General features: G+C 36.3%; 5 protein-coding genes across 8 annotated transcripts; all 5 read left to right on the top strand.

Moving 5' to 3' along the window:
* The first annotated feature begins 5,599 nt into the window (after positions 1-5,599).
* On the top strand, positions 5,600-7,316 carry LOC121251481 (glutaredoxin-like). The gene is made up of 4 exons (XM_041150740.1): positions 5,600-5,772; positions 5,879-5,967; positions 6,981-7,079; positions 7,192-7,316. The coding sequence occupies exons 1-4, from the start codon at positions 5,717-5,719 to the stop codon at positions 7,269-7,271; spliced, it is 324 nt and encodes a 107-aa protein (XP_041006674.1). The 5' UTR covers positions 5,600-5,716; the 3' UTR covers positions 7,272-7,316.
* Positions 7,317-10,481: 3,165 nt separating this feature from the next.
* LOC121252872 (ubiquitin-40S ribosomal protein S27a) lies at positions 10,482-11,277 on the top strand. The gene has a single exon (XM_041152701.1). The coding sequence runs from the start codon at positions 10,566-10,568 to the stop codon at positions 11,034-11,036; it is 471 nt and encodes a 156-aa protein (XP_041008635.1). The 5' UTR covers positions 10,482-10,565; the 3' UTR covers positions 11,037-11,277.
* Positions 11,278-14,591: 3,314 nt separating this feature from the next.
* Positions 14,592-15,462, top strand: LOC121252117 (zinc finger A20 and AN1 domain-containing stress-associated protein 5-like). The gene is made up of 2 exons (XM_041151600.1): positions 14,592-14,660; positions 14,950-15,462. The coding sequence occupies exons 1-2, from the start codon at positions 14,592-14,594 to the stop codon at positions 15,460-15,462; spliced, it is 582 nt and encodes a 193-aa protein (XP_041007534.1).
* A 2,428-nt stretch (positions 15,463-17,890) lies between these two features.
* On the top strand, positions 17,891-22,628 carry LOC121252911 (tRNA (adenine(58)-N(1))-methyltransferase catalytic subunit TRMT61A-like). Of its 4 annotated transcripts, XM_041152754.1 has the most exons (5): positions 17,891-18,073; positions 18,860-19,352; positions 19,957-20,201; positions 20,388-20,654; positions 22,506-22,628. In XM_041152754.1, the coding sequence occupies exons 2-4, from the start codon at positions 18,904-18,906 to the stop codon at positions 20,624-20,626; spliced, it is 933 nt and encodes a 310-aa protein (XP_041008688.1). In that variant the 5' UTR covers positions 17,891-18,073; positions 18,860-18,903; the 3' UTR covers positions 20,627-20,654; positions 22,506-22,628. The 4 variants fall into 4 exon arrangements, with proteins under 4 accessions (XP_041008688.1, XP_041008690.1, XP_041008687.1 ...); XM_041152756.1 differs by lacking the exon at positions 22,506-22,628 and having other exon boundaries at positions 18,894-19,352; positions 20,388-20,778; XM_041152753.1 differs by lacking the exon at positions 22,506-22,628 and having other exon boundaries at positions 20,388-20,778.
* LOC121252910 (phosphoenolpyruvate/phosphate translocator 2, chloroplastic-like) lies at positions 21,290-25,928 on the top strand. Its single transcript, XM_041152752.1, has 9 exons — positions 21,290-22,120; positions 22,506-22,628; positions 22,707-22,859; positions 23,692-23,777; positions 23,949-24,033; positions 24,135-24,254; positions 24,367-24,444; positions 25,445-25,574; positions 25,732-25,928. The coding sequence occupies exons 1-9, from the start codon at positions 21,776-21,778 to the stop codon at positions 25,806-25,808; spliced, it is 1,197 nt and encodes a 398-aa protein (XP_041008686.1). The 5' UTR covers positions 21,290-21,775; the 3' UTR covers positions 25,809-25,928.
* Positions 25,929-26,310: the final 382 nt, after the last annotated feature.

Here is a 26,310-nt window from a genome sequence, read left to right as displayed (position 1 = left end):
AAATAGATAAGTCCCGCTCCACAATTTGAAAAAGTATAAAAAAACATTACTTTTTAGTAGAATCCACTTTTTTAAAAGGTGAATGTATGTAACTATCTATTTAAAATCCTACATAGATTTCATGCAATTTTTTTTTGTAAAAAAGTGGATATCGCCTTAAAAAGTATATAAAAACCTATTCTTTTTTAATAAGATTTGTATCTAACATTAGTCATCATTTCAATTGTAATATTTGATTTGTAAGACTCTAATTTTAAATTTTTTTTTTCAAATCAATAAGTCTTTTACTACGTGTATGATCCAGACCATAAATAAAAAATTTCTACATATCGGCATACTTTAATCATCATTGTTTGTTTGTTTGTTTGTTTTTTTGGATAGTTTACACTCTATAATCAACAACTGATAACCTTAACTTAATGCATGATTATATTATTAATTATCGAGCGTGTAAAATATAAAGAAAAAATTTATACAATCTCTTACTATTTACACAACTTCCACGCACCACACTTTTTATAATTTTTATTATTATTTTTATCAAATATTTAATATATGAATAATGAATAGAAGAATTGAATTAGTTTAAAAGGTATAAACTCACAAAAAATATTATAAAATTTAAAAATTTTAAAAAATATAATTTGTAGAGATTGAGAAGGTTGTGCATCATTGTTTAAATATAAATATTCCTTACCATTTCGTAATGTACAAACATATACATAAATGATAAAAGAAATGATAAGCTCTATAACTTCCAGATCTTAACCCAATAACATCCTTATGAGGTGAAGTATTAGGAATTAAATGCCATGAAGCAGGAAATAGGTTAATTAATATTTGGTGGTTCTGATGCATGTCCTCTTTTAATCTGCTTTTCACCAGAGTGGGCAGCCAGCAGTAATCCCAAGGACCAGCTATTACACATGATCCCACGTGCATATCTGCAAGCTAACAGATGGAGCTGATCATCCTAAATCTGGCACATAATATATATACTTCAAATTAGTGATACAGGGACATATATATATATATATATATATATAGGCACAGATGTCTTACGTACAAATGTGATAACAGTACATTGGTTGCTCAGAATATTTTCGAGTTCGCTCATACAAAAGATTCTCTATTAGACTGACAGTAACAAAACAGGGCAGTGATGATCAGTGTTTGCAAGTACTCGAGAGTCCAAACAAAGCTTAAAGCCCATTTTGTAGCTGATACTTCTTGTCCCCACTCCGTGCACCGACTCTTCACATTCCCCATTCTATTTACTGTTTGATCATCGTGTTACGTGTACGTACTACTACTTTCTAATCTTATTGGGGTTTGTACAATGCAAAGAACAGAATTAAATGATGGGTTTGCAAATTAAATCTTTGCCCGCTTAGCACTAAACTGGAATGGAAATACATTCACTACAAAAAAAAAAAAAAAAAAAGTAGTTTGCCGGCGTCCCATGAACGCCAGCAATTTGACAATAAATGCCGGTAATGACATAAACGGCAGTAATATAAATGGCCCTATTACCGGCAAATGGCCCTATTACCGGCAAATGGCCCTTTTTTTGTAGTGATTGCTTGTTCCATACACATGCAGCTTCCATGTTTTACGTGCATGCATGACCTAATTGAAAAGCAAAATTGGCATTCACATGCTGCAAGTGTTGCACAAACCGAGGAGGTGCTAAATGAGGAGTTGCTATTATATATTGCAGAACAAAAACATATTGTTTATATAAGGGGAAAGTTCTGTCTCTCTAATGGCTTTATTATGAGAGTGGTCACTGTCCTTTCTGCTGGCGACTACGGATCATAATCTATTTCAGCATGCAGTGGAAAGATAACATAAGAAATCCTCCCTTGTTACGATTTTTATAACACGGAGCAAAAGAGATTTTGCTTTTGTTCTCTTGTGTTTTCAACAGACTGAAAGAGAAGCTGGCTCTTTCTTTTGTCTGTGTTGCTTAACGTCCTTTTCTTCCGTATTTTCCAATCAAATTGCCCTCTCAATCAGTTCAGAGATCACCAGAGAGCAAGCTGCTTTTGTGAAGCATAGTATTTTCCAACTATTTAGTTTACCAGCTAGCTGGCCTGACTCTTTATGATCAGAAACAAAAATCGTCTCACTCGAGGGCTCTTTATGGTGTACGTGGTTATTCTCTCCTCTTTTACTCTCATTAATTTAAATCTGATGATCTTTATTTTTTGTCATTCTCTTATCCTTTGTCTTTATCTTGGGTGCCTGCAGTGAAGAATTGAACCATGCATCAACCCGTTCTTAGTAGTGCCAAATCAGCACCGGCGCCATCAACATTGAAGACAACTGCTTGGGTTTATGCGAATATTGGTTGCCTTCATATGCCTAGTCATCATCAATCGAACATGAAAATTCGAACTCATTTGATCGGTTGGAAGATGCGTCTTGCTTTTGAGTTTTGAAACTTCGAGGATATCATGAGATGGATCACATAATAATATCTTAATTTTAGCGGCTGATGATGATGAGAAATGACAAGGATCAAATTATGGGTCTTTGAATATACATATTTCACATCTAAGTCTCCAGTACTTCAGATCATATTTTTGAAAAATGTGAAGCGGAAAATCTAAAGAAGTTTCTTGGGACGAGGATCATTCGGGTTGGTCTTCCAAGAGAGGTCGAAGTTCATCCCTTGGTTGAGAACTTGCTTGGGGAGCTCGCCTGTTCATTACTACATTCTATTTAGACATACAAATTAATGCAAGACAGAATAAATTAAAGAACTCTATTCCTTTTCCAGTGACGTTCTTGTTAATTTGGCGTGTATTTGACTACTTTATTTCTTGCACTTTGCATTGACTGGAAGCTGTATGGAATTCATCCAAAACAAATACAAAACTTAGTGAGAAAGAAAGATCGAGTACAATTCCAGAGAATTAATGTGCAGGCATTTTACACCATACATGATGATTACAACGAAGAGTGAGCTCAAAAGTTGGCCATCGGAATCGTTTGCTGGAATAGGAGTAGTTTAATTTTAACCATATATAGTACTTCTCGTCACATTTCTCCAACCTCAGAGCCTCAACACTCAGTAAGGCTTGCCAACTACATTTTGAACATGAATATTTTGGTCAAATGCTGCGAATTACCTCACCCCGGCTCATAAGTTGTGTAGTGGATTTGCGCCATTTGGTGTCACTCTTTTCTGATCTTCGGCGACATGGCCGCCGTGTAATCTGAAGCCATGGCTGGAAACCCTTCTGTTGTTGAAATTATTGTTGTTGATGCCGCCATTAATGCTGCTGCTGCTGCTCCTCTTCCATATCTTAAAAGACATGTTTTCTGAACGTGGAAAACCCTGCAAATTGGCAATAACGCATAGCGAACTCACTCCCAGAAGCATGAAGATATAGACAAGTGTTGTAATACGGCGTCTCATTTTTTTTTCTCCTTTCATGAAAGGTTTTGCTTTGAGAGAGTGATAAGATTGAGTTCAGATAAAAGGCCTTTATGAAAGAGGCATTCTGTGTGTTTTCTCCATCACTTCCCTTGGAACCTATTAAAAACTTAAAAAAGGAAAATAATAAATATACTTAAAAAAACTTACTTCTCTGCATTTCAATTCTTAATAAGTTGAAAAATCACGAAATTTAAATTAAAAAAAAATAATAAAATGAATATTGTAAGTAAAAATTTAATTAGAGCACTCTCAATAGATTATTCATCATAACCTTTAAAATACATCACTAAAACTCACTTTTTCTATTTTACATATTGAGTTTTATAATATGTCATTCATCATCTTATTTATTTTTTCTTTATATTATTTACATATTATACTTTTTAATATTTTTTTATTCATTTGAAATATGTTCTCTAAGTACCAATAATATTTTCATATTTTTTGATATTTGCAATACATCCCTATATACAATGTCATATAATTATGTCTTATTTTAAATTAATCCAAATTTATAAACTAAACCAAAATATAAATTAATTAAAAAAATATTATATAATCAAAATATTCTCAAAGTATATACAATGGGTTTGTTGCACGTCTACAAGGATATACAAACCGATTGGAGTCATATGCAGTGTTTTTTTTTTTTTTTTTTTTTTTTATCTGAGTCATATGCAGCTTTTTTTTTTTATTATTATTCATATGCAGCTTGCTTTTATATATATATATATATAGACCGAATATTGGAGTCACCCAGCCAACACAGAGGAAAGCATGGGAGAGAGAGAGAGAGAGAGAGAGAGAGAGGCTGAAATGAAAATAGGAAATTTAGAAGAAATGAGAAAAATCAGCCACTGAAGAGAGAAAAATTAATTTAAAATATTTACAATCATGAAAAGTGTCCTCTACATGTAACAAAATTGTTGTAGTAAAATTTAAAATAAAGATGATGTAAAAGATCCATTGAACCTCACTTTTGTACAAATTTCTTTATATTTTAAAGGTAACTGTATTTTACAACATCCATTGGAAGTGCTTTTACATATATTACTGCTCAAACTTAAAATGATGTCCTCTAGGCTGGTTGCAAGGATTCATCAATGCAACTGAGAGCTATGCGTGCCATGTCAAACTTGTACCAATAAACTATGGAGTATTTTGGATAGAGTTCTGTTATATATAATCATTTTTACTGTGTATTTTTTACATACTTTACTAATATGATTGACTAAAATAGTTATTTTATATTAAAAAAAAGTGATATAATCAATTACATTAGTGAAGTGAGTAAAGAATACGTAAACGTGACTGCACATAAAATTTTTATTTTGGATATAATCTTTTTGCTTTTCCCCTTTTCACTTTTTTGATAATCATTGATCCCCTTTAACAAAATCATAAATCTATAATTATTCTGTAACTATTTTACAACTCTATTTAGAAAGAGGATAGTTAAATAAATATGAGATTATTTAATCTACAAGACTACAATTCTATTTAAACATCGTTCAATTGTATCCTATCACATCGCACAACAAAGTATGTAATTAGAGTAATGATACATGTACAATTATTTTTACAACTTTTTATATGACCATGTTTTAGAATGAAGATATTTATGTAAAGTGATGTTATTCAAAAATGCCTTTCATTTAAAATATAGTTACACAAAAGCTTGTAAAAAGTATTACATATCTATCATTTTCCATGTAAATTATACCCTCTATTGAATCTGATGCTTCTTATGATATATATTATATATATATATATATATATATCAGTTAAAAAAAATTGATTTTTGAGGTTTTAATTGAAGGATTATGAAATTGATGCGATGCCATAACAAAGAGTGAACAAGACATAAAAAAATCGTTTTCCCAAACAGGCAGTAAATGTAGCTACACTAGTAGTACCTTATTCGCAGGTGGTCGAGGCAGGAACTAAATGGGCTGGGCCTTGTTCCGTAGGTTTTCTTTCAGAATGGATTTAAAAACAATGTCTGATTTACAAATAAATTTTTATGAAGCCTTTGACCGCGTTGCTAAAATTAGCCTTGGATGGGCCCACCAATATCCAGAATTCGGAAACAAACGCCTGTGTCACGGATCGTCGAGGCCCGCTACGGTCCGAGATGATTTATCATTCCGTATCTTCTATTCTATACTACACGCGGAAGGCCCCAAAAATTGGAAATACCAGTGCTCGTTCCCTCAGAATCTCAGATACCGTGCGAGTGATTTTACGAAGAGCTGTTGTTTTTGAGCAATGGCGTTGCCGAAAGCCAAGGAGATCGTTACGGCCAATCCCGTTGTCGTTTTCAGGTCCCTATCTCCCTGTCTCTTCTTCGACGAAATCTTTTCCTTTTGATTTTATGGCTATATATATTGTGTAGAAGATGGATATTGATATCGGGGTTTGTGATTACAGCAAGACTTACTGTCCGTACTGTGTGAAAGTGAAGCAGCTGTTGACTCAAGTAGGGGCCACTTTCAAGGCTGTTGAGTTGGACTCTGAAAGTGAGATCTGATGCGCTTATTTATTTATTTATTTGTTTGTTTTGTTTATTTTTGTTCTTGAATGATTGAATCTAATGGTTTTATGTCGTTTTATTTGTTGGAGAAAGCATAACTGTTTCTGAAAAAGGCGTCGGAACTGGAATTGGTTTGGTTATTTTGTATATGCGTGGGATTATATTCGCCATTGTAGCAGCTGCGATAATCTTAAATTCTAACTGCAGTCGAATTTGGAATTAAATCCAATTCTTTGTAGACAATAATTCTCTAGACGCAATTCTCCTAGCTACATATGATCAATGCGATATTACCGTACTTTTAGCCTAGTGGATTCATCTTGCTTTAAAAGCTTTTGAATGCGTGTATGCACATGAAAAGTAATGATCTTATTTGATTCTCATGGTTTTGTCAAACTCCAGCAGTGAGGATTGAGTGTTAGCGTAAGCTATACTTTTTATTCTTGAATAATGATATATACAAGTCCAAATATATAAATCTCGCTCATGCTTTTTGGATCCCATGAAAAAGTGTGAAAAATTCGTTTTTTCTTGATGGTTCCACTTTTTTATAAAAGATTTGCACAATGTTTGTACATTTAGAATTTGTTCCTAGCATTACTCTTTATTCTTATAACCGAACATCAAAGCTCTTGATCGCCTTTTGTATTCATTTGAAACATATCATCTAGATTTTCTGCAGAAATGCCACATTGGGGTTCCAAAAATCCAAACTAGTATTTGATTACAAATAGGGTTCCCAATTTTTTGTCTTAGTTGATTGTCTCATAATTGTTTGTTGAGACTAAAAAAATCCGAGCCATTTGATTAAAAATTGTGGTTAGGATATTCAGAATTCTACTTTGTAGATATCTTGGATTGGTAATTAGATGATTACGAATCTATGATCCACTTAGCTCATTAATTACAAACAGCACCTCTGTAAAAATATGATAAAATTTAAAAATTGTGCAAATGGATGAATAACTTCTTGTCAATGTTATATATGATGTCTTGAAGTTGATGGAGGCGAGATACAGTCAGCTCTGGGTGAGTGGACTGGACAGACGACTGTGCCCAATGTGTTCATAGGCGGGAACCACATTGGTGGATGTGACAGTATGATCTTGATCTCTTAAAAATAGACTATAGGCTTGCTCATATCACATTCATATGATGTTTCTTTTGAGTCTCCATGCTTAAAGATTCTCTTCTATTCGATCTTTTGCAGCAACTTCAGCCATGCACAAGGAGGGAAAGCTGGTTCCTCTGCTGACAGAAGCTGGAGCTGTTGCTAATACTTCTACTTAAAGAAATTTAGTTATGTGGGCCATGAATAAAAGTTTAATAAGTGCCCATGTACTTACGACTTTTTTACGACTCTTTTATAACCAACCAATCTGATGCAGCCATTCCATAAAAAATATGAGTTATCTTGGTCTGAATATTTGAAGTTTACATAATTATCTTTGAATTGTAAATGAAAGAGTTGTAGATATTTTATTGTTCTTTGATATTTTCTTAAGTTGGTGTGTAGAGCATATGATCCACATCACTTAAATGGTAAGATTTGATTGTAAAACTCAAATTTTAAAATTTTTCTTGCAAATTAAATTATGTTATACAAGCACTTTACTAGGTCCAAATAGAATTTTTCATTTTCTTTAATGGCTTTGAAAGTTGTCTGGTTGTCTGTTTTGTTTTTGCCTCTAGTTCATTGTGGGGGTGTATGGAGTCTGTCATTAGCCTCCTTAATATATTTTCTAAGCTAGGAAATTTTGCTATCTGTTTTAAATATCTTTTCTTCTCACTATATTCCTTTCCCATCTGTAGTCACAAGTCCAGAAATTTTACTCTGTTGTAAATCACCTTTTATATATGGGACTTAAAATGTACTTACTATTATACCTTGACATTTTTCGTTCCCTTATCATTCTTTAAGGAAAGAATAATTCCCGAGTCAAGCTGATATACTTTCCCTTATTTAAAACTGATATGACAAAGGAAACCATTTTGACAACAAATAAAGCTTAATATGCACAATTAATGCAAAGATGACGTAGCAGGGAACATGCATCGGTGCCATCAACAAGTACCTGTAATTTGGTGACAAACAGAAATAGATTAGATAACATTTAATCCATCCGGTTGTGTGTATGTGTTTGCTACAAGCAAAGAAAGTTAAGGTAAGAATACAAAATTACAAATACCAATGGTATATTGTGTAATTATGATTAAGTCATGGCTTAATCTATTTGGTTTAAGTTGGAGTAATGATTTATGTGTAAAAAATGCTCACATCTTGAAGTTGCTTTTGAGCACACCCACTTTAACCACAAGAATGTACCGAGTATAGTGCTTCGACAATGGATCGATCAGTTTCATCTAAACTCCATGTTTAAGGAAAATATTTTAGTCAGGATTACACAAAAGTAAACTCACAAACTGATGTTGCTTGATATAGTACGTCAGATTGTAAAGTTATTTTCATCATGAAATAGATTTAACGGATTCCTTGAAGTTACATCAGTTTGTGGGTTTATTTTGTATAATCTTTTTGTGTCTGTAATAGTTCTCATGGTTTCTAATAAAATTTGTGGCTGTCTTTAAAAAAAAAGAAGAAGAAGAAGAAGAAGAAGAAGAAGAAGAAGAATATAAAAGTTCTTGAACTTGGCTGACTAGTGGCAAACCAAATAACATACCTGCATGAAACAAGGTTCACTTGCTTAAACAATTAGCATAAACTGCAAGTATAAACATTTATAAACAATCCTAATCTGGTATATCTAAGGTTGATGAGATATCTCATGGGGCTTGATTGTGATGGGATTGTGATATAAATTTGAGATAGCATACCATAGTAGAGCATATGGTGACGAAAGGTCAAGAAAGGGGGTATGGCCACCTGCACAAAAGTGAATTATCAGTTCTTTTCAGTAAAACCAGTTAAGTCTTCGTATGAGAATATACAGAACATAAGCATTACCTAATTTAGACAAAGATGTGAAAGATCCACTGGAAAAGGACCAAAGCACCCGTCCAAATGGGGTGAATTGCTTTGAGACATGTTCTCCATGCTTTATCTTCACGTGAAATCCGGGCTATATCTTGCTGAGATTCTCCTACGCCAGTTTCAATTGGTCCAAACATTCATATTTCCGTATAGTCAATGATGCTATAACAATGGGCATTAGTACCCAAGCTGCACAGAGTACGACCCTCCAGTTCAGCCAATAACTTAGGGTGGTAGTATCAGAAGAAACCTCTAGCCGCATCCTGCTAAAGAAATCATGATATACTCAATTGATTCTTGTAGTGCTTAGCCTGGTCTGAAGTTATACTTTTATTTGAGGAGCAAAAAGAACCCCAGGCCATCAATAAGGGTACTCTTTACTCGTAATTTAAGGAAAAAATGTTTAAGTTTTCCATAGTTAGGCTTCTAAGTGGAATCATGATACGCAAAAGCAAACAAAACCAAAAAACCTTGGCTACTTCAGTGGAAGATTTCTCCTTTATAACCTTTTGCATTGTATTGTTCTTGCGTATTTGATGTTGTTGCGTTTTTGTAATGCAAGATCATGCAAGATCAAGCTGCGAGCTTTAGCTCGAGTCATGTAATTGAATTGCATTGCTATCCAAGAAAGTGAAATGAATTGCATTCCCATGTGAAGTACTGCTGCTTTGGGAAATTTATCCATTTTGTGCGAGATAAGTTTATATACTGATACATGACTACAATGCACAAGCAATAATCAGACTGTCATGAGCAGCAACTAGATGATCAGAGACACAGAAAATGGGCCTGTCAAATATTGAAGTGCAAAAGCCGAAACCAAATTCCTAAAATGAATTCTATTTTCCTTCTTGCCCCGTTTGGTTAAGTATAGAACGCCAACTGAAACAAAGATCCTGACAACTTAAACCTCAACCCAATCATGGAAGTTCCCCAGATAGCAAATTTTACCAAAAGTCCTCAGCAACCAAATAGACTCGTAAACCAAATGGAAGAAAACGTTAGAAGTAAAGAACTCACACAGAAAGATGACTCTCAGAGAGAAGTTGGCTTTAAGATATATCAGAAACAATTGAGTAAACCTCTTTTTTCGTAATAAAATAATGGAAAGCTGTTTGGTTTTGAGTTTGAAGCTTGAAATATACTTTTGGCCGTTAAAAAAAAAAATGTTCGATAAATTTATAAAATAAATATTTTTAAAAAACGGTTTAAGCTTTTACTTACTAAATAATAAACAATTTCTCAATAATTAATTAATTATTTAAAAAAAAAAAAAACTCTATAATTAAAAACCACATTTTGCTGTATATTTTATACAGCATCGGGATTGTTGACCAAAAGCCCAAAGAACTTTTAAATGGTCTCAAGTAAGTAATTTTTTAGGGACCTCTGCTCTAAAGATCAAGGCTGGTGGCATTTAATCCAAGAGCCATTGGAAAATGGGCTTTTAAAATGGCAATCCTCTTAAGCCCTGCAGAAAAGGACCCACGCAGCCCCTCCTCAACCTCAAAAACCCTAATTCACATTCACCCGCTTCTATAAAAGCCTAATTTTCTCGATCGATCTCTAGACATTTCCAACAAACGGCAACCATGCAGATCTTCGTGAAAACCCTAACGGGGAAGACCATAACCCTAGAGGTTGAGTCCTCGGACACCATCGACAATGTTAAGGCCAAGATCCAAGACAAGGAGGGTATCCCGCCGGACCAGCAGCGGCTCATCTTCGCTGGGAAACAGCTTGAGGATGGCCGAACCCTAGCTGATTACAATATCCAGAAAGAGTCCACTCTCCACCTCGTGCTTCGTCTCAGGGGAGGGGCCAAGAAGCGCAAGAAGAAGACCTACACCAAGCCCAAGAAGATCAAGCACAAGAAGAAGAAGGTCAAGCTCGCTGTTCTCCAGTTTTACAAGGTGGATGACTCTGGGAAGGTCCAGAGGTTGAGAAAGGAATGCCCCAATGCGGAGTGTGGGGCTGGGACCTTCATGGCCAACCATTTTGACCGGCACTACTGTGGGAAGTGTGGGTTGACCTATGTTTACCAGAAGGCCGGTGGCGATTAGAATAAATAAATTTGGAGTCTTTTTGGTACACTTTTGGTCGCTTTGTTTCTGTTTCAATGTTTTTGTGCTGGTAATTTTGGTCCTTTAGAAGGGCCGATAAAAAAATGGTCCTTTAGAAGGAATTGAATATGGGTTTTTTCAAAATCTTGACTACTGGATGTGATAGTTTATATTAATGTTGGATTTATGGGGATCCTGACTTGATGAATCTGAGATTTTTTCTTACTTTTTCTAGGTTTAAGTTCTGTGTTTGACTGAAATTGCTTAAATGATTGATATTTAGAAGATTACATTGTTTGTTATAGTTAATGGATAGTTAATGTCTATTAATATTTGACACCATTAGATGGTTAATTCGATTCGTTGAATATGCAACGTTGAGGCGATCACAGCTGGATTTTTTGTCTGTCCTTTTGCATGATTTGTTTGGGTTTACTCTATGAGTTGCGGATTTTGGTTTTGTGCAAAATTTTATGTGATCGGAGTTGAAGTTTCTTGTTAGTTTTGGCATCATAGTTCTACGGTTGCGGGTCTTCTTGATCAAGTGCCACAGAAAGGGTTCCCATGAAAACGGTTGATTTGGCAGATCAGAAAGGTGTGTAGGTTATTATTCTAGGGAGTTCGTAGGCTCTCTCCACTTTCTTTGGTTGTAGTTTTGTAGGAAAACAGTAATGTAGGTAGGGAAGATCATGTAGATCCAACAGTTAGCAACTTTTGGTTGTGCGAGTGTCTTTATCATTACATCCTGGATATGAGGTTGGGAGAGTGTGTGGAGCATGTGTGGATGCTTGCTGAGTCTTGTAGATTGGTGGCCTGTAATTTTGGGTGTTGCATGCGTGCAGGCCCGAGATGTACCAATGAGGTGAATTGGCCTTCGTCGTTCACAAACAAACCATGAAAAAATTTGGAAAAAGAAAAAATTGAAATAGAGGATTTCTGTGGAAGGGAGGGGAAGGGGAGACGGAGGGGGGAGGTGGAGGATGAGGGAGGACTCTCTCCCCTCCGGTAGGTAGCTTGTTGTTCATATAGATTTGTGAGAAAAGTTACGTTAGAGAAATATATGTTTGGATAATCTTTTCCTTGGAAGCACATATGGAGGAGTAAGGTGCCTCCAAGGCTGCCTTTTTTGTTTGGACTCTGCTTCTCTTGGAAAAACCTGACCACAGATAATATGAGGAAGTGAGGGCTTGTTATGGATTGTGACCACGGATAATATGAGGAGGTGAGGGCTTGTTATGGATTGGTGTTATATACAAAAAAGTAGTGAAACAGTGGATGAGGATCATTTATTACTTGATTGGGAGCTGGCGAGGTTCTTATGGGATGAGATTTTGAGTAGGACGGGACTTGAGTGGACAATGTCTAAGAGGGTGGTGGATCTTCTTACTTGTTGGAGAGGTCTTCATGGTAATCACCAAAGAGTCCCGCTACCGACACAAAGGGATCCTACATACTAATGTGGCATACTGCCATGTGAGATTTTTTTTCCCGTTTGGACGAAATTTGTCGAGTTCCTTTCCCTTTCCCTCCTGCTCCAGTCCTCCCTAGTCCAGCCTCTGAGCATCATTGACCCGTTCTTTTCTTAGTATTTTCCCAGTTCCTTTTTTTGCCTTTCTGTTTTTCCCCTTCATCAGGTGCTTTTCCCGTTCATTTCCACTTGGCATTTGTTGTCTTTGTTATTTTTGCTATCTGTAGTCATTGTCGGCGTCATCCTAAACTTCGTCGCTTTCCACCATAATTATTTAATTATTTACATCTTGTGGGGGCTCTGGGAAGGGGAGGGAGAAAGGGATGGGTACGGGGAAGAGAAAACAAACATGCCACGTCAGTTTATGGGATCCCTTTGTGTCTATAGTATTTTTCATCATGAAATTAGTAGAGTGCGGATTAGGATTATGACATGTCTCATGTTGTGTATTTGGCTAGAAAGGAATGGTTGGAGTATTGAAGATCAAGACGGTCGCTGGATGCTGGATGATTCTAGACGTCTCTTCCTCCATGCTCTATTCTTATGGTCTTCTGTAATTGTCATCAATCGGACTAGTTCCCATGATTTTCTTATATCCATTTCCAAACTTGTAACTAGGTGTTCTCCATTTGTATTTGGGCTTTATCTATTCACTTGATCAAATAAGATCTTATTTTACCTATATAAAATTAAGATATTGCTGAGAGCATTATTATTTACATCTTGTGGGAACTTTGGGTTGAGTTGTCTGTGAAGCCATTTATTTCTCCTCTATCTGACATGAGTAGTAGACAGTTTTTGGTTTCTTTAATGCCCGCCTCATTCCCCAAGTATATGTGAGGATAAGTGCGTGGAGTGAGCTGTTGAGAGCATTATCACTACTTGCATCTCGCGTGAACCCTGGGTTGAGTTAGCCATCTTTTTTTCCTTCAGATACTGACATGAGCTGTGGTTGCTTTATGCGCAAGAGATGCGGCATTGAATTTCTGTTTTCTGTTCAGTGGTGATGGTTTAGTCGTTGTCATCGATTTCTACCGCCATTTCTCTGGTTGCTGTCGACGTTTTTGATGTTTACGTTAAAGAGTATGCTAGAGCCACCGCTGGTAGCTCCTGCTCTAGCATTATTCTTACGTTAAAAAGTAAACATTTTTATGGAGTTGTATCCCAACAATGCTAGCCAAAATGTACTTGTAGCTTGCAGGCAGCTGTTCTGGTATTCACGAGCGCGTTACCATTAGAGCAACACTACATTTATCGAAAATTTGTCCCTGTTCAGAAAAGTACATTTCATCTTTTTATTTTTCTTTTCTTTGTTTTCATGTATTTTTTTAATCATCATAAATATTTTTTAAAAAAATAAAAATTTACAATATCGTTAAAAAATACATTTTTAATCACTAAGTAAAAAAAAAAAAAAAAAAAATTCGGAATACACTTTCAGGACATTTAGCATTTCTGTTACCATTATGCCCTCGTGCATGATGTCCGATACGAGTCTCGGAGAAGAAAAATGAATTGGTGGCCAGTTTTCTTGGAGCTATTATTTTTAATCCACCTCATCATCTACGTATTCGCTGTTTCGATTTCCACCGGTTTCTATTCTTTGATAACATCGCTCTTTCGAGTTCTTTGTTTCCTGAAACTGGTATTGGTTGCGCGCATGCACTGTTCATATATTCAGGAGTGTAAAAATTAATCGAAAAATGGGACAGAACTAGCCCGAACGGGTCTGGTTCGGGACCGGTTTGCTTAGTTCCAAAACCGGCTTGTACAGGTTCGGTTCCAGTTCTATGTTTTTAAAACTAGACTGGATTGAACTGGACCGGTTCACTATATTATATATTTTAAATTATTTTCTTAATACTATATATAATATTTTTTATATTATATAAAATTTATATATATAATAATATAAATTATAGTTATATATAAGATAATATTATTATAATTTATAATATAAAATTTTAATTTTAAACATTAAAATTTATTTAATCATATACTTTAAATATAAAATATATACATTAATAACATTTTATAGCCCAATAAATTTTCGAATCTCAACATTTCGTTCGTATCTTCGAGACAAAATGGCAGCAATTCCTCCATCTTTGTTCTCCTTTTTCCCAACAGGGCCAAGAACAATGGGTTTTGAACCTGTAATAGACCTGACAGGCTGGCCTATAAACAAAGAAAACTACGGACTCTTTCTCGTGGTTTTTTTTTTTTTTTTTTTAAGTTGAAGTGAAAGTATTTAAATCTAAGAGAGTTTCTCATTTTGAATGCTAAACTTAGAGGGAGAAGGAAACCTCAGCCACGTAATCAGAAACATCTCTCCCTGTGGGTTGACTCCAAGACCAAAGCGGACTCTGCTTCCCCGGACCCCGAGTCCAGTCCTTCCCTCATTATATATATAAAATAATCCCTTCAATTGGCCTTCAATTATAGCCTGAAGAATTTGAGCAACGAAGAAGAGGAGGAACAAGAAAACTGCGTAGAAACAGGGACAAGACAAGCAAGAGAGAAGAACAAGCCAGAAATATCATTGATTTGCAGGAGGATCTCAAGAACATCAACATGGATCCGCTTCTCTGCGCTAATGGTTGTGGCTTTTATGGATCTGAAGAGAAACAAAACCTGTGCTCTAAGTGCTACAAAGATTTTCAAAAACAAGAACTTGCTAAAGCAGAGGAGGAAGTGCTTGTAGAAGCAGTCCAAGCACTGGTCTTGGAGGATCCCATGAACTCCGATTTAGCTGCTACAATTGAGGGTTCGACTTCGAGGGGCGCGAAGAAGAGGTGCAAGAGATGCAACAAGAAAGTGGGTTTGACAGGATTCGTGTGCCGGTGTGGGGACGTGTTTTGTGGAATGCATAGGCACCCAGAAGAGCATGCATGTAGTGTGGATTTCAAGGCTGTTGGGAGGGACCTTTTGGCCAAGCAATATTTAAATCTAGTTTAGAAGAAGAAGAAGACGAGCTAGTATGTTTGTACATTAGGCCATTTCGCTTTTTGTCAAGTGCTTTTTGCATTCTTTGATGTCTTTACAACTCTCTCTCTCTCTCTGTTACGTGCATTGTTTGCATACCCATTACCATTCACAAGTCACTCACCATGCAGGCATTTTCAAAACATGCAAAAAGTCTCTTTTTATGATATAGTTTCTACATAAAAAAAAAAAAAATGATAAAAATTGATTTTGCCCCCGCCCCCCATGTCAGGGCATACCACTCCAACAGGATACCTACTTAATTGGGAAGTATAAATTATGAAAATTTTTATTTGCAGTTCTAAGTGGGAGACTGCGTGTGTACTTCTATTAATGAATGTGAATAAAAGAAAAAAAAAATTATTTTAAAAAGAATATTATTGTAATTTTAAAATTTTTTAAACATAATTTTATGAACTTACATGAACAGTCTTTATTTAGAGACTATATGTAGACTAACTCATAAATTATAGATGTTTTTCTATTGGCAAGTTGGTATAAAAAAGCCATATTTGCAATTAGATTTTTTTAAATTAAATATTGTATTTTTTAAAATGGATAGTAAATTGAGTTGTAGTAAACTTCCTCCAACTAATCTATAAATATATAAAGTGTTCATTAACATGTGACAAACACTTGTTCTTAAAAAATGTAAGTTAAAAAATTGATTCATCTCTTTTTTAAAAAGTATATACTTATCACATATTCAAGAGACAAGCATCAATTTTCTAAAATGAATAGATGAAACTTAAGCTGCGTTTAGATATTGAATTGAGTTTAGTTGAGATGAAATTTAAAAATTAAATAAAATATTATTATTTAATATTATTATTATTTTGAGATTTGAAAAAATTAAATTATTTATTATATTTTATGCTAATTTAAAAAAATTATAATAATTAGATAAGATGAATTTGAGATCCAAATTTGCCCGTACTCTATTTAGAGAAAAACTCTCTTTTAAATTATAGAAAGAGAAAACCTACCGACCGGTCGAGCTGTTAATAATAAGATAACAGCCCCTCAATCAGGTGGTGACACGTAGGTGGTTATATGGATGAATTGTTGAGCTGAATAGTATTAGATTTGAAGAGGTTCCTCTCTGGTTTGCATCCCAATTTTCCTCCCGAAATCCCTAGACATTTCGCTACCTCCTCCCTCTGGTTTTCCTCCCCCAGTGGGCAACTTCGCACGTTCCTCTCTGGTTTGCTAAATAAAAACGACCAAAAGCCCATAAGAGTAACATGAGTCTTGAAATCTATCAGATTCTTAAGTTTAAAGATGAGGGAAAAAAAAGATCATATAAACTAAAAGAGAGAAAAATAAAATGAAATTCCATAGCTTACCAGGTAATTGAAACATCTCATTCCAAGAACCCTGGTGTTTCTGCACCAACTGTGAAGAGTTGTGCATGGGACTCACTTCCACAGAACTCCGACTCCCATCATACCCTAAGCCTAAACCGAAACCGAAACCCAATCCCAACCCCAACCCTAACCCATCGTCTTTCTCACCCATTTTATCTCTAATTTCTCCCATCAAAACAACGTCCAAACTCTCTCTCTCTAACAAAACCCACCAAGCTGCTCTGTTTTCTTCCAGTAAATAATAGGCGTAGCGTTTGGATTCTGAGAAAGCAAAACCGAAAAGAAGGGTAGGAAAATTACTGAAACTTTGGCAGGGTGGTGTGATGTCCACAACCTCTCTTTCTCGCTCTTTCTGCAGTTGCAGTGGGAATAATGGATGGGACTCAGCCATGAACAACCGTTAGTTGCTGACTCTGCTATGGTGGGCGACGGACCAGTTGTGGTGGAGTGGGGTAGTGGAACTGCGCTTGTGTAGTGCGCAACGAACTCATGGGCCGAAATAGGGAGAAACCGAGCTGGGCGAAATCGGCCAAAGAGGACACTGGAGGCGGTTGCCTCTGGAAGTGGTGGTGGACTGGTGGCGGTGGATGCTGGCGGTGGAGGTCTCCTCGGCGTGGAAGCACACGGTCGTGAATTCTGAAGGAAGCACAAACGCGTACGCTGAGTTGAAGCTTTTGTCCCTTTCTATTCCATGCGCACGAGTCTACCGTGAGATTACTGCATTTGTTAAGGTGTCAAGAGCTAAGTGGAGGGCTATTATACAAGAGTTATCGGACCGACTGCTTAGAAACGATTCTCTTAAAACAAATACTGTAATTCTTTTTAGTTAATTGATGACGATCTATTTAGTCATTATCTGTAAAAGTAAATGGATAATTAATGGATATGGACCGCTGCTAACCAACCTAAACCCAACAAGCCCAAAATTGTCGATCTCAATCCGCCCAAAGTACGAGCTTTACAGCCTTTACTCCCATGGAGTTTCTGCCGGTTGGGGAGCTTTGTCATGTAATTCCCCGTCTCTTCGTCTCTCTCTCTGTGACTTCGTTAATGCGTTCGTGAATCTTTTTATATGATTTCCGCTTTTTTTCCATACTTTTTTTCCTCACACGGCCACACCCTCTCAGTGCTTTGAGAACCCACCGAGTCTGAGCTCACCTATGGCAATGCGTGCTCGGTGCATCACAAGCTCTGCACGAGTGTAGTCTATTGGGCTGGTGAGAGATTCCGTTACGCCTCTTTGATCCATTTTATGGTTCCCTACTGGGTTTGGCTTTGGTTAATATTTTGGCGATGAATGGCTTTAATTTTGAATTTTGATATTTGATTGGGGTAGTGGGGAACTACGATGCTTTTTTTGACAGGGGTAGAAAAGATATAATTTTGGATAGAGAAGCATTGCACTTTGGGAGGAAGGGAATTGCAGTTTTTCTCTTTGGGGGCTAAAGAAAGGGATTACGCAGCACGCTTATTTTTTTTTTTTTTTCATTTGTTCTGTTTTTTCGCCAGAAAAGTGTGGATTGTTTTGGCTAAAGATCGGTTCTTTGTATGACTAAGTATCTGTTGCTTTAGTGAGTACATAGTTAATTGTGCTACACTTATTGGCTCCATATTGATTAGACTAGAGATTTAACTATTCGTTGGGAGCTTTTGGTTTACTGAAGTTCATTGGCCAATTGCCAATGGGATTTCTTTTTCATGTTTACCAAACCTAGTTGCGAGAATTTTTTTTCTTTTCTGCTCTAGTTTGGGATACAAGTTTCTTGGTTTTATTACCTTTGTGTTATTGAAAATTGTATGCTGTAGAACAAAACTGACCATGGCCTTGTGAAATATGAGGCGTTTTGTGCTTTTATATGGACCAGTCTCCCGCAAAACATTGATGAGCAACTTAGAAAATATCATTCAGGACCTTTTCCGGTCCATAAAATTTAACTTCTTTAGTCTCTTATATATTACTATCTGTTTTGCTTACTATATATGGGATTTTTATTTTCTCACAGGTAGTTGCTATTGTATTTTATTTTACAAGTTCAGGAGTTTGAGGATGTTGCCTATTGATTCAACAAAAAAGATATCATTTTCTCGTATAGTCTGTGATGGAGATTTGGTTATCGCCTATGAGAGACATGACAACATGAAGGCTGTTAAAGTATGTCAGGATTCTGTACTTCAGAACCGATTTGGTGTATTCAAACATTCAGACTGGATTGGAAAGCCTTTTGGATCCAAGGTTTTTAGCAACAAGGGTGGTTTTATTTACTTGTTAGCTCTGACTCCTGAATTATGGACTCTGGTTCTAAGTCATAGGACCCAGATTCTCTATATTGCTGATATAAGCTTTGTGGTCATGTACTTGGAAATAGTTCCCGGTTGTTTGGTTCTAGAATCTGGGACTGGAAGTGGATCTTTAACTACGTCACTTGCAAGGGCTGTTGCTCCTACAGGACATGTCTACACATTTGATTTTCATGAACAAAGGGCTTCCTCAGCCAGGTAAAAAATGGGTTATTTCCACTTGTTACTCGTGATTGATATTGATGATCATATCATCCATTTATATTGTTATCTAATTATTATAATTTCATATTTATCTTTGTTTTCATGAATGTAGAAGTTAGTTTAAAATAGAGTCGTAAACTTTAATTACAAACTTCCCTTTGTTAGAACTCATAGGTAGTTGAATATTTGAAGAACTTCTGAGGATGCGGTGCACGTGACCGGGGTTTACTCTGGAGGGGTGGGTCCGAAGGGCCCTGCCTTGGAGAGGTTCCCTGACATTCCAAAAAAAAAAAAAACTGAAGAACTTACTTAGCCTATTCAACATAATTTAAAATTTGGGTGACTTTCGTGTTAGAGGGAATCTGAATTTCTTAGGGTCTCAAGAAACTAGCTTGACAAATTTCAAATGATATCCAAAAAGCATTTTTGTGAAGAGATCTGAAAATCACAGTAGTAGTAGTAGTGCTAGGGAACATTATTTTGGTGAGCTAGTAGCTAGTAACTTGGAGATGTAATTTCTAATTGAACCCAAGTTCCATTTTGCTACTAAGTTGAGAAGATATAACAGAAATATTGATTTGACATTTTACTTTTATAGGGAGGATTTTGAGAAGACAGAAGTGAGCAATTTAGTCACTGTGGGAGTTAGAGACATTCAAGGAGAAGGATTTCCAGAGGAATTTTCTGGGTTAGCAGATTCTGTCTTCCTGGACCTACCCCAACCTTGGCTGGCCATTCCTTCAGCAGCAAAAATGCTAAAACCAGATGGGGCTTTATGCTCCTTCTCCCCATGTATTGAGCAAGTACAACGAGCCTGTGATACTCTTATATCAAAATTCACGGGTATGTTTTTAAGCAATGATTTCCACTACGATTTCAGAGGCAAGAATGTTTTTTGTTTACCCATATTTTGCTAAATTTAGATAGCTTTATCTTTTCACTCTAGCTTAAATATTCTAGTTGGGTTTCTAATAGTTGATTAGGTCACTGATGGGTGCTTGTACATTGTATCTTCTGCTTCTGTGTTAGATATAAGAACATTTGAGGTACTTCTTCGCACTTACGAAGTTCAAGAAGTGAGAATGGATTGCAGCCAGAGTGATGGAGGCAACCCGGGGTCTCTTATACGGAAGAGGCGGCGGCATTCAGGCGAAGGAAACAATGTGCAGGACAATTTGAGTTCACCAACAGTCATGGCTAGGCCATGCAGCGAGGCAAAAGGCCACACTGGTTACCTGACATTTGCAAGACTCAAATGCCTCTCATAATTCTGCCACCCTTCCATTTTGTAGGACAGTAAGAGTTCTTATTCCTCTACCTAGGCTAGCGAGTTCAGTCCAGATCTCATGCATGGAATTCTTTTCGTTACTCCAAAATTGGCCTATTTCCAAGAAGATGTCAAGTCTATGTTGAATCACCATTTAGCAGGGCTGCTAGGACTTGGGTTTTCTGAAAATCTTAGACTGAATATTTTCAATGGTGATTCTTGGATTGTTGCAATTTTATCTGGTGTCCGGAAAACAAATGGGATTAAAGAATGACATCTGGTTGCCACTATGAAGTGCTCATAGCAGCACATGAGGGAGTTTTATAAGAGCAGCTGTCTAGCCAATCTGGGCCATTAAACACGCTAGAAACGAGGAAGAGCAGAAATTGGAAATTTTGCTTGATGCATGACTCTGTGACATCTGGTCCCAAATTGAAATTTGAAGCAGCGGCTGCCACATCTTTGTCTCAGCAAATACAGTACACATGAGATTCCCAAACTCCATGCCCTCCACTCATTCCCAAACTAGCTCACCACCACCCAACACTATCACTCACGCGATTTACCAAAGCAATTAATACCATTATTATATTGTTTTCATTATTGTACAACTATAAGCAAATGGACCATCGCATTGATCGTCGTTCGAACCATAACCAATAATATTATTTCTTCGATCCTTCAATCCAAATTTCCTTGGCCAGTCAATTGCTGTCACTTTTGACACTTGGCTTCTAACTCCAAATTCAATGACCCCACGTGCCTCCCCGCGTGACAGGGCTGATAAACACTGAAAAGCAACGCTATTTCACGGTCGCAGATATCGGAGAACCGGTCGTACTTTGCCACAGAAAAAATATCTTCACCTCTACCCTCTGAACTTGCCCATCAAAAAGGTTGTTTTGATTAAAATGTTTTGAATTTTTTAAATTAAAAGTGATAATTCTATAAAGACAAAAAAAAGGTTGTTCTTCAGTTTAAACTTTATCATATTTAATCGTAGCAGTTAATATATATATTTATTAATAATTCAACAAAACATAATATCTGAAATAGTATCAACAAAACATAGCAGTTTATAACTTTCTTCCATGCAACGTTAACGTCTCTCTCTCTCTCCCTCCTACTCTGGCTTCTTCAATTCCACAGAATGCAGAGCACTGTCTTAGCTCTGTCTCTCTCGACCCCATTTCTCAAACTCACACAGATTTCACACTCAAAGTCTCCGAAACTACCCGGCTTCAACTTCGTCCTTGGACTCCCAAGGCAAAGTCCTCTGCTTGCACTTTCTTCGTCACGCTTTAGCGCGCGATTATGTGGCTCCTTTTTCCTTTCGAACCGAAGAGGCAATAGCCTTAAGGTCAGGGCTGCTTCGGTGCCCGAGAATGCGGAAGATACCGTGAAACCGAGCGGTGTGATTAACACTTTGCAGCTCGGCACTATGTTTGGGGCTTGGTACATTTTGAATATCTACTTCAACATCTACAACAAACAGGTTCATCGTCTCTATCTTTTATCTCCCTGCGTCAGCCAGGACTTTTTTATGTTTTCTTACAAAGACGTGCTTGCTTTCCATGGATGCGTAGTACCTAGAAATTGGAATACTTGATGAATTTCTGGGCGCCTAAAATGGTGGGAAAATAAGAGAGATTAAAATTTTGAGCAAGAAATAAATGAGATTATAATTATTTAGAATTTCATGTTCTTCTCCCTGTCCCTCCCTTAAAGTGAAAGGGTTCCAAGTTGAGGTACCTAAAATTTACTATTACAATATCTTATGGAGATATAATTCTGCCCTTTGCTATAATAATTTCATCTCTGATATTCAGTTAATCTCAGAGCTGCAAGAGTTTCAATGCTACTTCTGGTTTTACATACAGGTTCTAAAAGTCTACCCATTTCCTGCGACGGTTACCGCATTTCAATTTGGGTTTGGGACTTTGTTGATTGCTTTGATGTGGGCATCCAATATTGTTACCAGGCCAAAGATCACGCCTTCCCAGGTACCTTTTGATGAAGTTGGTAGAGTTGCGTACTTTGTTCTGTTTGATTGTGCGTTTTATGAATATTCACTTTTTCAGTTTGCAGTGATTTTTCCACTGGCTGTGGTGCACACGATGGGGAACCTCTTGACCAACATTAGTCTTGGGAAAGTTGCTGTTTCATTCACCCACACAATCAAAGCTATGGAGCCCTTTTTCACGGTTTTACTCTCAGCCCTGTTTCTTGGAGAGGTAAGGGATTCTGCCCTATTTTCCCAGTGTTTTCTTTTGCATATAGTATTCTCTTATTGTGATATATGATGTAACCTTGAGAAACATAAATTTGGTTGCGTGCCATAATATTGGAAAATGTTTCATGCACGTTCCCCTTCTATGCCTAACCTCGAGGTGCTTGCTAAGTGCCAATAGAGGACCATTTGGTTTACTCTCAAGAACAATTTAAAAGAAAGTACTTAGCAAGCACCTCAAGGTTATTACACGATTTAGAACCCTGGAAAATTTAAGGAAGAGTTGGGATCTATGTACTTTGGTTTTCTTCTCTCTAGCAATATATATATATGTATATATTAACATAAAGAAAGAAAGAATTAGGACCTAGCTCTGTTACTGCATTCCCAGGCTGGCTGCATAATCCCTTTGGGAAACATTGCTTTGAAGCGAGCCCTAACATGATTTACGATGTTAGATCATTGTAATTAAAAAAAGTCACTACTCGGGTGTTATATTTATGGATTCCTCTCAGTTGTAACCCAATTAAAATAATGAATACATGCGATATTCTGATAAAAAAACTGTGAAGCATAATCTGGCCCTTTAGGGTCCTCGAATAGCAAAACAAAATGATTAAAGTTTCCTCAAAATGATTGATATCTTACATCCAAATATAGATTTTTGAGCATTTGATTATGAGTGATTGCAAAGCCACTTGTTTTCCTCTGCTTCTGTGATACGTAACTTCTTAAAGTCCTTGTTCTTGTGATACATGTACTACCGGTAGTCTTTGATGGTATTTGACTTACACATTCATTTGTAATTTTGATTTTTGACCATCCTGTGCACACAGAGGCCCACTATCTGGGTAGTTTCTTCCCTCATGCCAATTGTAGGTGGAGTGGCTCTGTCATCTTTCACTGAGGCCTCTTTCAATTGGTAAGAGAGCAAATTACACTCGTTTCATTAAGGAGTTTTCTCTTGTACGTGGAGGTTTCTTCAGACAGAACCCTGGATAGATTAGATACTGTTAATATATAAAGCAACAACATTTGTCCAAACAATTAGGCCAGGTACTGAGATGTGATTCATCCGTTCACGTTGAAACAGGACTGGTTTTTATAGTGCAATGGCCTCCAATCTTACAAACCAATCCCGTAATGTATTCAGCAAAAAGTTTATGGTTAAGGAAGAGGTACATAACTCAGATGCAAGTCTCATTTTAAAGTATTAAAGAGAAGCACGATAAGTTCATTGCAGGAAACTTTGGACATAACCAGCATTTAATCATTGCAGGAAACTTTGGACAATATCAATCTTTTATCAGTAATAACCATTATTTCTTTTATCCTGTTGGTTCCTGTGGCTATTTTCTTGGAAGGCATCAAGTTTACTCCTTCATACCTGCAATCCGCTGTAAGTAGTAAATTCAGATCATGAGAGATTTCTACCACTAATATCACTATTGTTAATCAAGAAATTTTTTGAAGAAAATTAGGCATTAAGCTGTTTATTTTCTTTCTCCTAGGCAAATCAAGGTTTAAATGTTAAAGAACTATGTGTGAGAACAGTTCTGGCTGGGTTCTGCTTCCATGGTTACCAGCAGGTGAGTTCCTTGATTTTTTGTGCCCCGTTTCTGTCTATTGCGTGTACTGCAAACAATAAATATGCATAATGTTCTATTTTAGCATTGTGTTATGCTTGATTGTTGATTTTCTGTTATGTCAATCACAGTCTGGAGATGGAATTCATATCTAGTTCTGTTAGTGTGATAACAGGTTCACATTCTAAAGCTAAATACCTAATGAGCACAGATCCTACAAAACCATTCACTTATCATTCTAGAGATTTCGCATGTTATCAATTTCTCAAAAAGCTGTGAACTGCTTGAGCATTTTAGACCTCTCTATTCTAGTAATTTGAGAATGCAACAGTAAAAGTAAAGTATTGGGTTGGAAAATTATTGCTAAATACACCTCATCAGCCAGTATGAAATTGTTTATTGTCCCAAATCTGCATCATTTGTGGCATTTTGGCAAATATAAATTATCAACTGGTTCTTGTCTTTACTTCTGAATGTTTTTTCCTCTTTCATTTGTAGTTTATTGGGGGCAATCACTATAAGCTCCTTCTGACTACTGTTTATCTTTCTCTCTGCAAAGTTATGCTTTCAATGGGATTTGCAGATACAGTCCCTCAATTCCTTTGTGAAGTAGCAAATTTTACTCTGACACCGATGGTAGACTGTTAGGAAAAAGTCATTCGTTTGTGAAATGTATTTCTGGAAGTAATTAAGATAAAATAATTTAGTACAACATGAAACAATGAAGAATAACGTTCTGAATCCAAACGATCATTCTGCTTCTTGAGGGAACCAATTTGTGTCATCCTTGCTGTGGCAGGTCAGTAATTATTGAACTAACACTCCTTTCCCGTTTAAATCATGTTGGTCATTGGTGAATTTTCTCTGTAAGCATTTTTTTTTTTTTTTTTAAATTTCCCAGAACTCTTTTTTCTTATCTATTTTTATATATAATTGGAGCATGCTGTTTTATTGGAGTATCCCACACCATGCCATGCTGATACTACTAATTTTTGTCTGGCAGGTCTCCTATATGATATTACAGATGGTATCGCCTGTTACCCACGCAGTTGGAAACTGCGTGAAGCGGGTGGTGGTCATAGTCTCCTCAGTTTTCTTCTTCCAAACCCGTGTGTCACCCATTAACTCCCTTGGTAAATTTTTTGAAGTAATCTATTGATGATAGATTGCAAATTGTTGGTTTATCAATAGCTTGTTATTATGCTTAATTATACATATATGTGAATTTTTATCTACCTTTTTTTTTTTTTCCCCACTTTCTACATGCTTGCTGAGTTGCTTTAACTGCAGGAACAGCCGTGGCTCTTGCTGGAGTCTTCTTGTATTCTAGAGCAAAGCGGATAAAGCCAAAGCCGAGGACTGCTTGATTTATTCTGCAAAGAGACGGAAAATGATAGCAACTTGATGTTACATATTTTAACATGAAACATTAAATATAGAGATTTTCGATTTCCTATGATCCACGATAATAAATAATAATAGTTAGAGAACGTACATTCCTCCATCTCAGTTTGATAAATAATCTGACTTGACTTTGAGAGAAGGATCACCCTAACAACTTTACCTCTGAGTGTCTCCCGATAGCTAGAGGCATAATAATGTTGTAGATGAGAACTCTTGGGCCTTAACTTCTCAGTGCTATTTATAGACATATGGCCATCATGAAATCTAGAGACATTCGTGACCCACTATGACTAAATCTAGAGGTATTCTTGTCCCACTATGACTCATTAATTAAGTGATAATATTTAAACTAGTCTAAACCCATTAGGATATGGGTGTGTGAAACATAGAGTTTTAATAAAATTCTTACATTCTCCCACTTGACCCATATGCCCATAAAATAACATTTTTCATTCATGGATTTAT

This window comes from Juglans microcarpa x Juglans regia, chromosome 2S, assembly GCF_004785595.1.
Source record: "Juglans microcarpa x Juglans regia isolate MS1-56 chromosome 2S, Jm3101_v1.0, whole genome shotgun sequence".
Lineage (NCBI taxonomy): Eukaryota > Viridiplantae > Streptophyta > Magnoliopsida > Fagales > Juglandaceae > Juglans > Juglans microcarpa x Juglans regia.
This window is presented reverse-complemented; position numbering and strand designations above follow the sequence as displayed.

Excerpts from the sequence above, each read along its gene's own strand:
- LOC121252117 (XM_041151600.1), top strand. The coding sequence starts at position 14,592 with ATGGCAGCAATTCCTCCATCTTTGTTCTCCTTTTTCCCAACAGGGCCA. Across the intron at positions 14,661-14,949 it reads GAACAATGGGTTTTGAACCT|CCTGAAGAATTTGAGCAACG; the intron begins GTAATAGACCTG and ends CTTCAATTATAG.
- LOC121252910 (XM_041152752.1), top strand. The coding sequence starts at position 21,776 with ATGCAGAGCACTGTCTTAGCTCTGTCTCTCTCGACCCCATTTCTCAAA. Across the intron at positions 22,629-22,706 it reads CAAAGATCACGCCTTCCCAG|TTTGCAGTGATTTTTCCACT; the intron begins GTACCTTTTGAT and ends TCACTTTTTCAG. Across the intron at positions 22,860-23,691 it reads CAGCCCTGTTTCTTGGAGAG|AGGCCCACTATCTGGGTAGT; the intron begins GTAAGGGATTCT and ends CTGTGCACACAG.
- LOC121252911 (XM_041152754.1), top strand. The coding sequence starts at position 18,904 with ATGTTGCCTATTGATTCAACAAAAAAGATATCATTTTCTCGTATAGTC. Across the intron at positions 19,353-19,956 it reads CAAAGGGCTTCCTCAGCCAG|GGAGGATTTTGAGAAGACAG; the intron begins GTAAAAAATGGG and ends TTACTTTTATAG. Across the intron at positions 20,202-20,387 it reads TCTTATATCAAAATTCACGG|ATATAAGAACATTTGAGGTA; the intron begins GTATGTTTTTAA and ends CTTCTGTGTTAG.
- LOC121252872 (XM_041152701.1), top strand. The coding sequence starts at position 10,566 with ATGCAGATCTTCGTGAAAACCCTAACGGGGAAGACCATAACCCTAGAG.
- LOC121251481 (XM_041150740.1), top strand. The coding sequence starts at position 5,717 with ATGGCGTTGCCGAAAGCCAAGGAGATCGTTACGGCCAATCCCGTTGTC. Across the intron at positions 5,773-5,878 it reads AATCCCGTTGTCGTTTTCAG|CAAGACTTACTGTCCGTACT; the intron begins GTCCCTATCTCC and ends TTGTGATTACAG. Across the intron at positions 7,080-7,191 it reads CCACATTGGTGGATGTGACA|CAACTTCAGCCATGCACAAG; the intron begins GTATGATCTTGA and ends GATCTTTTGCAG.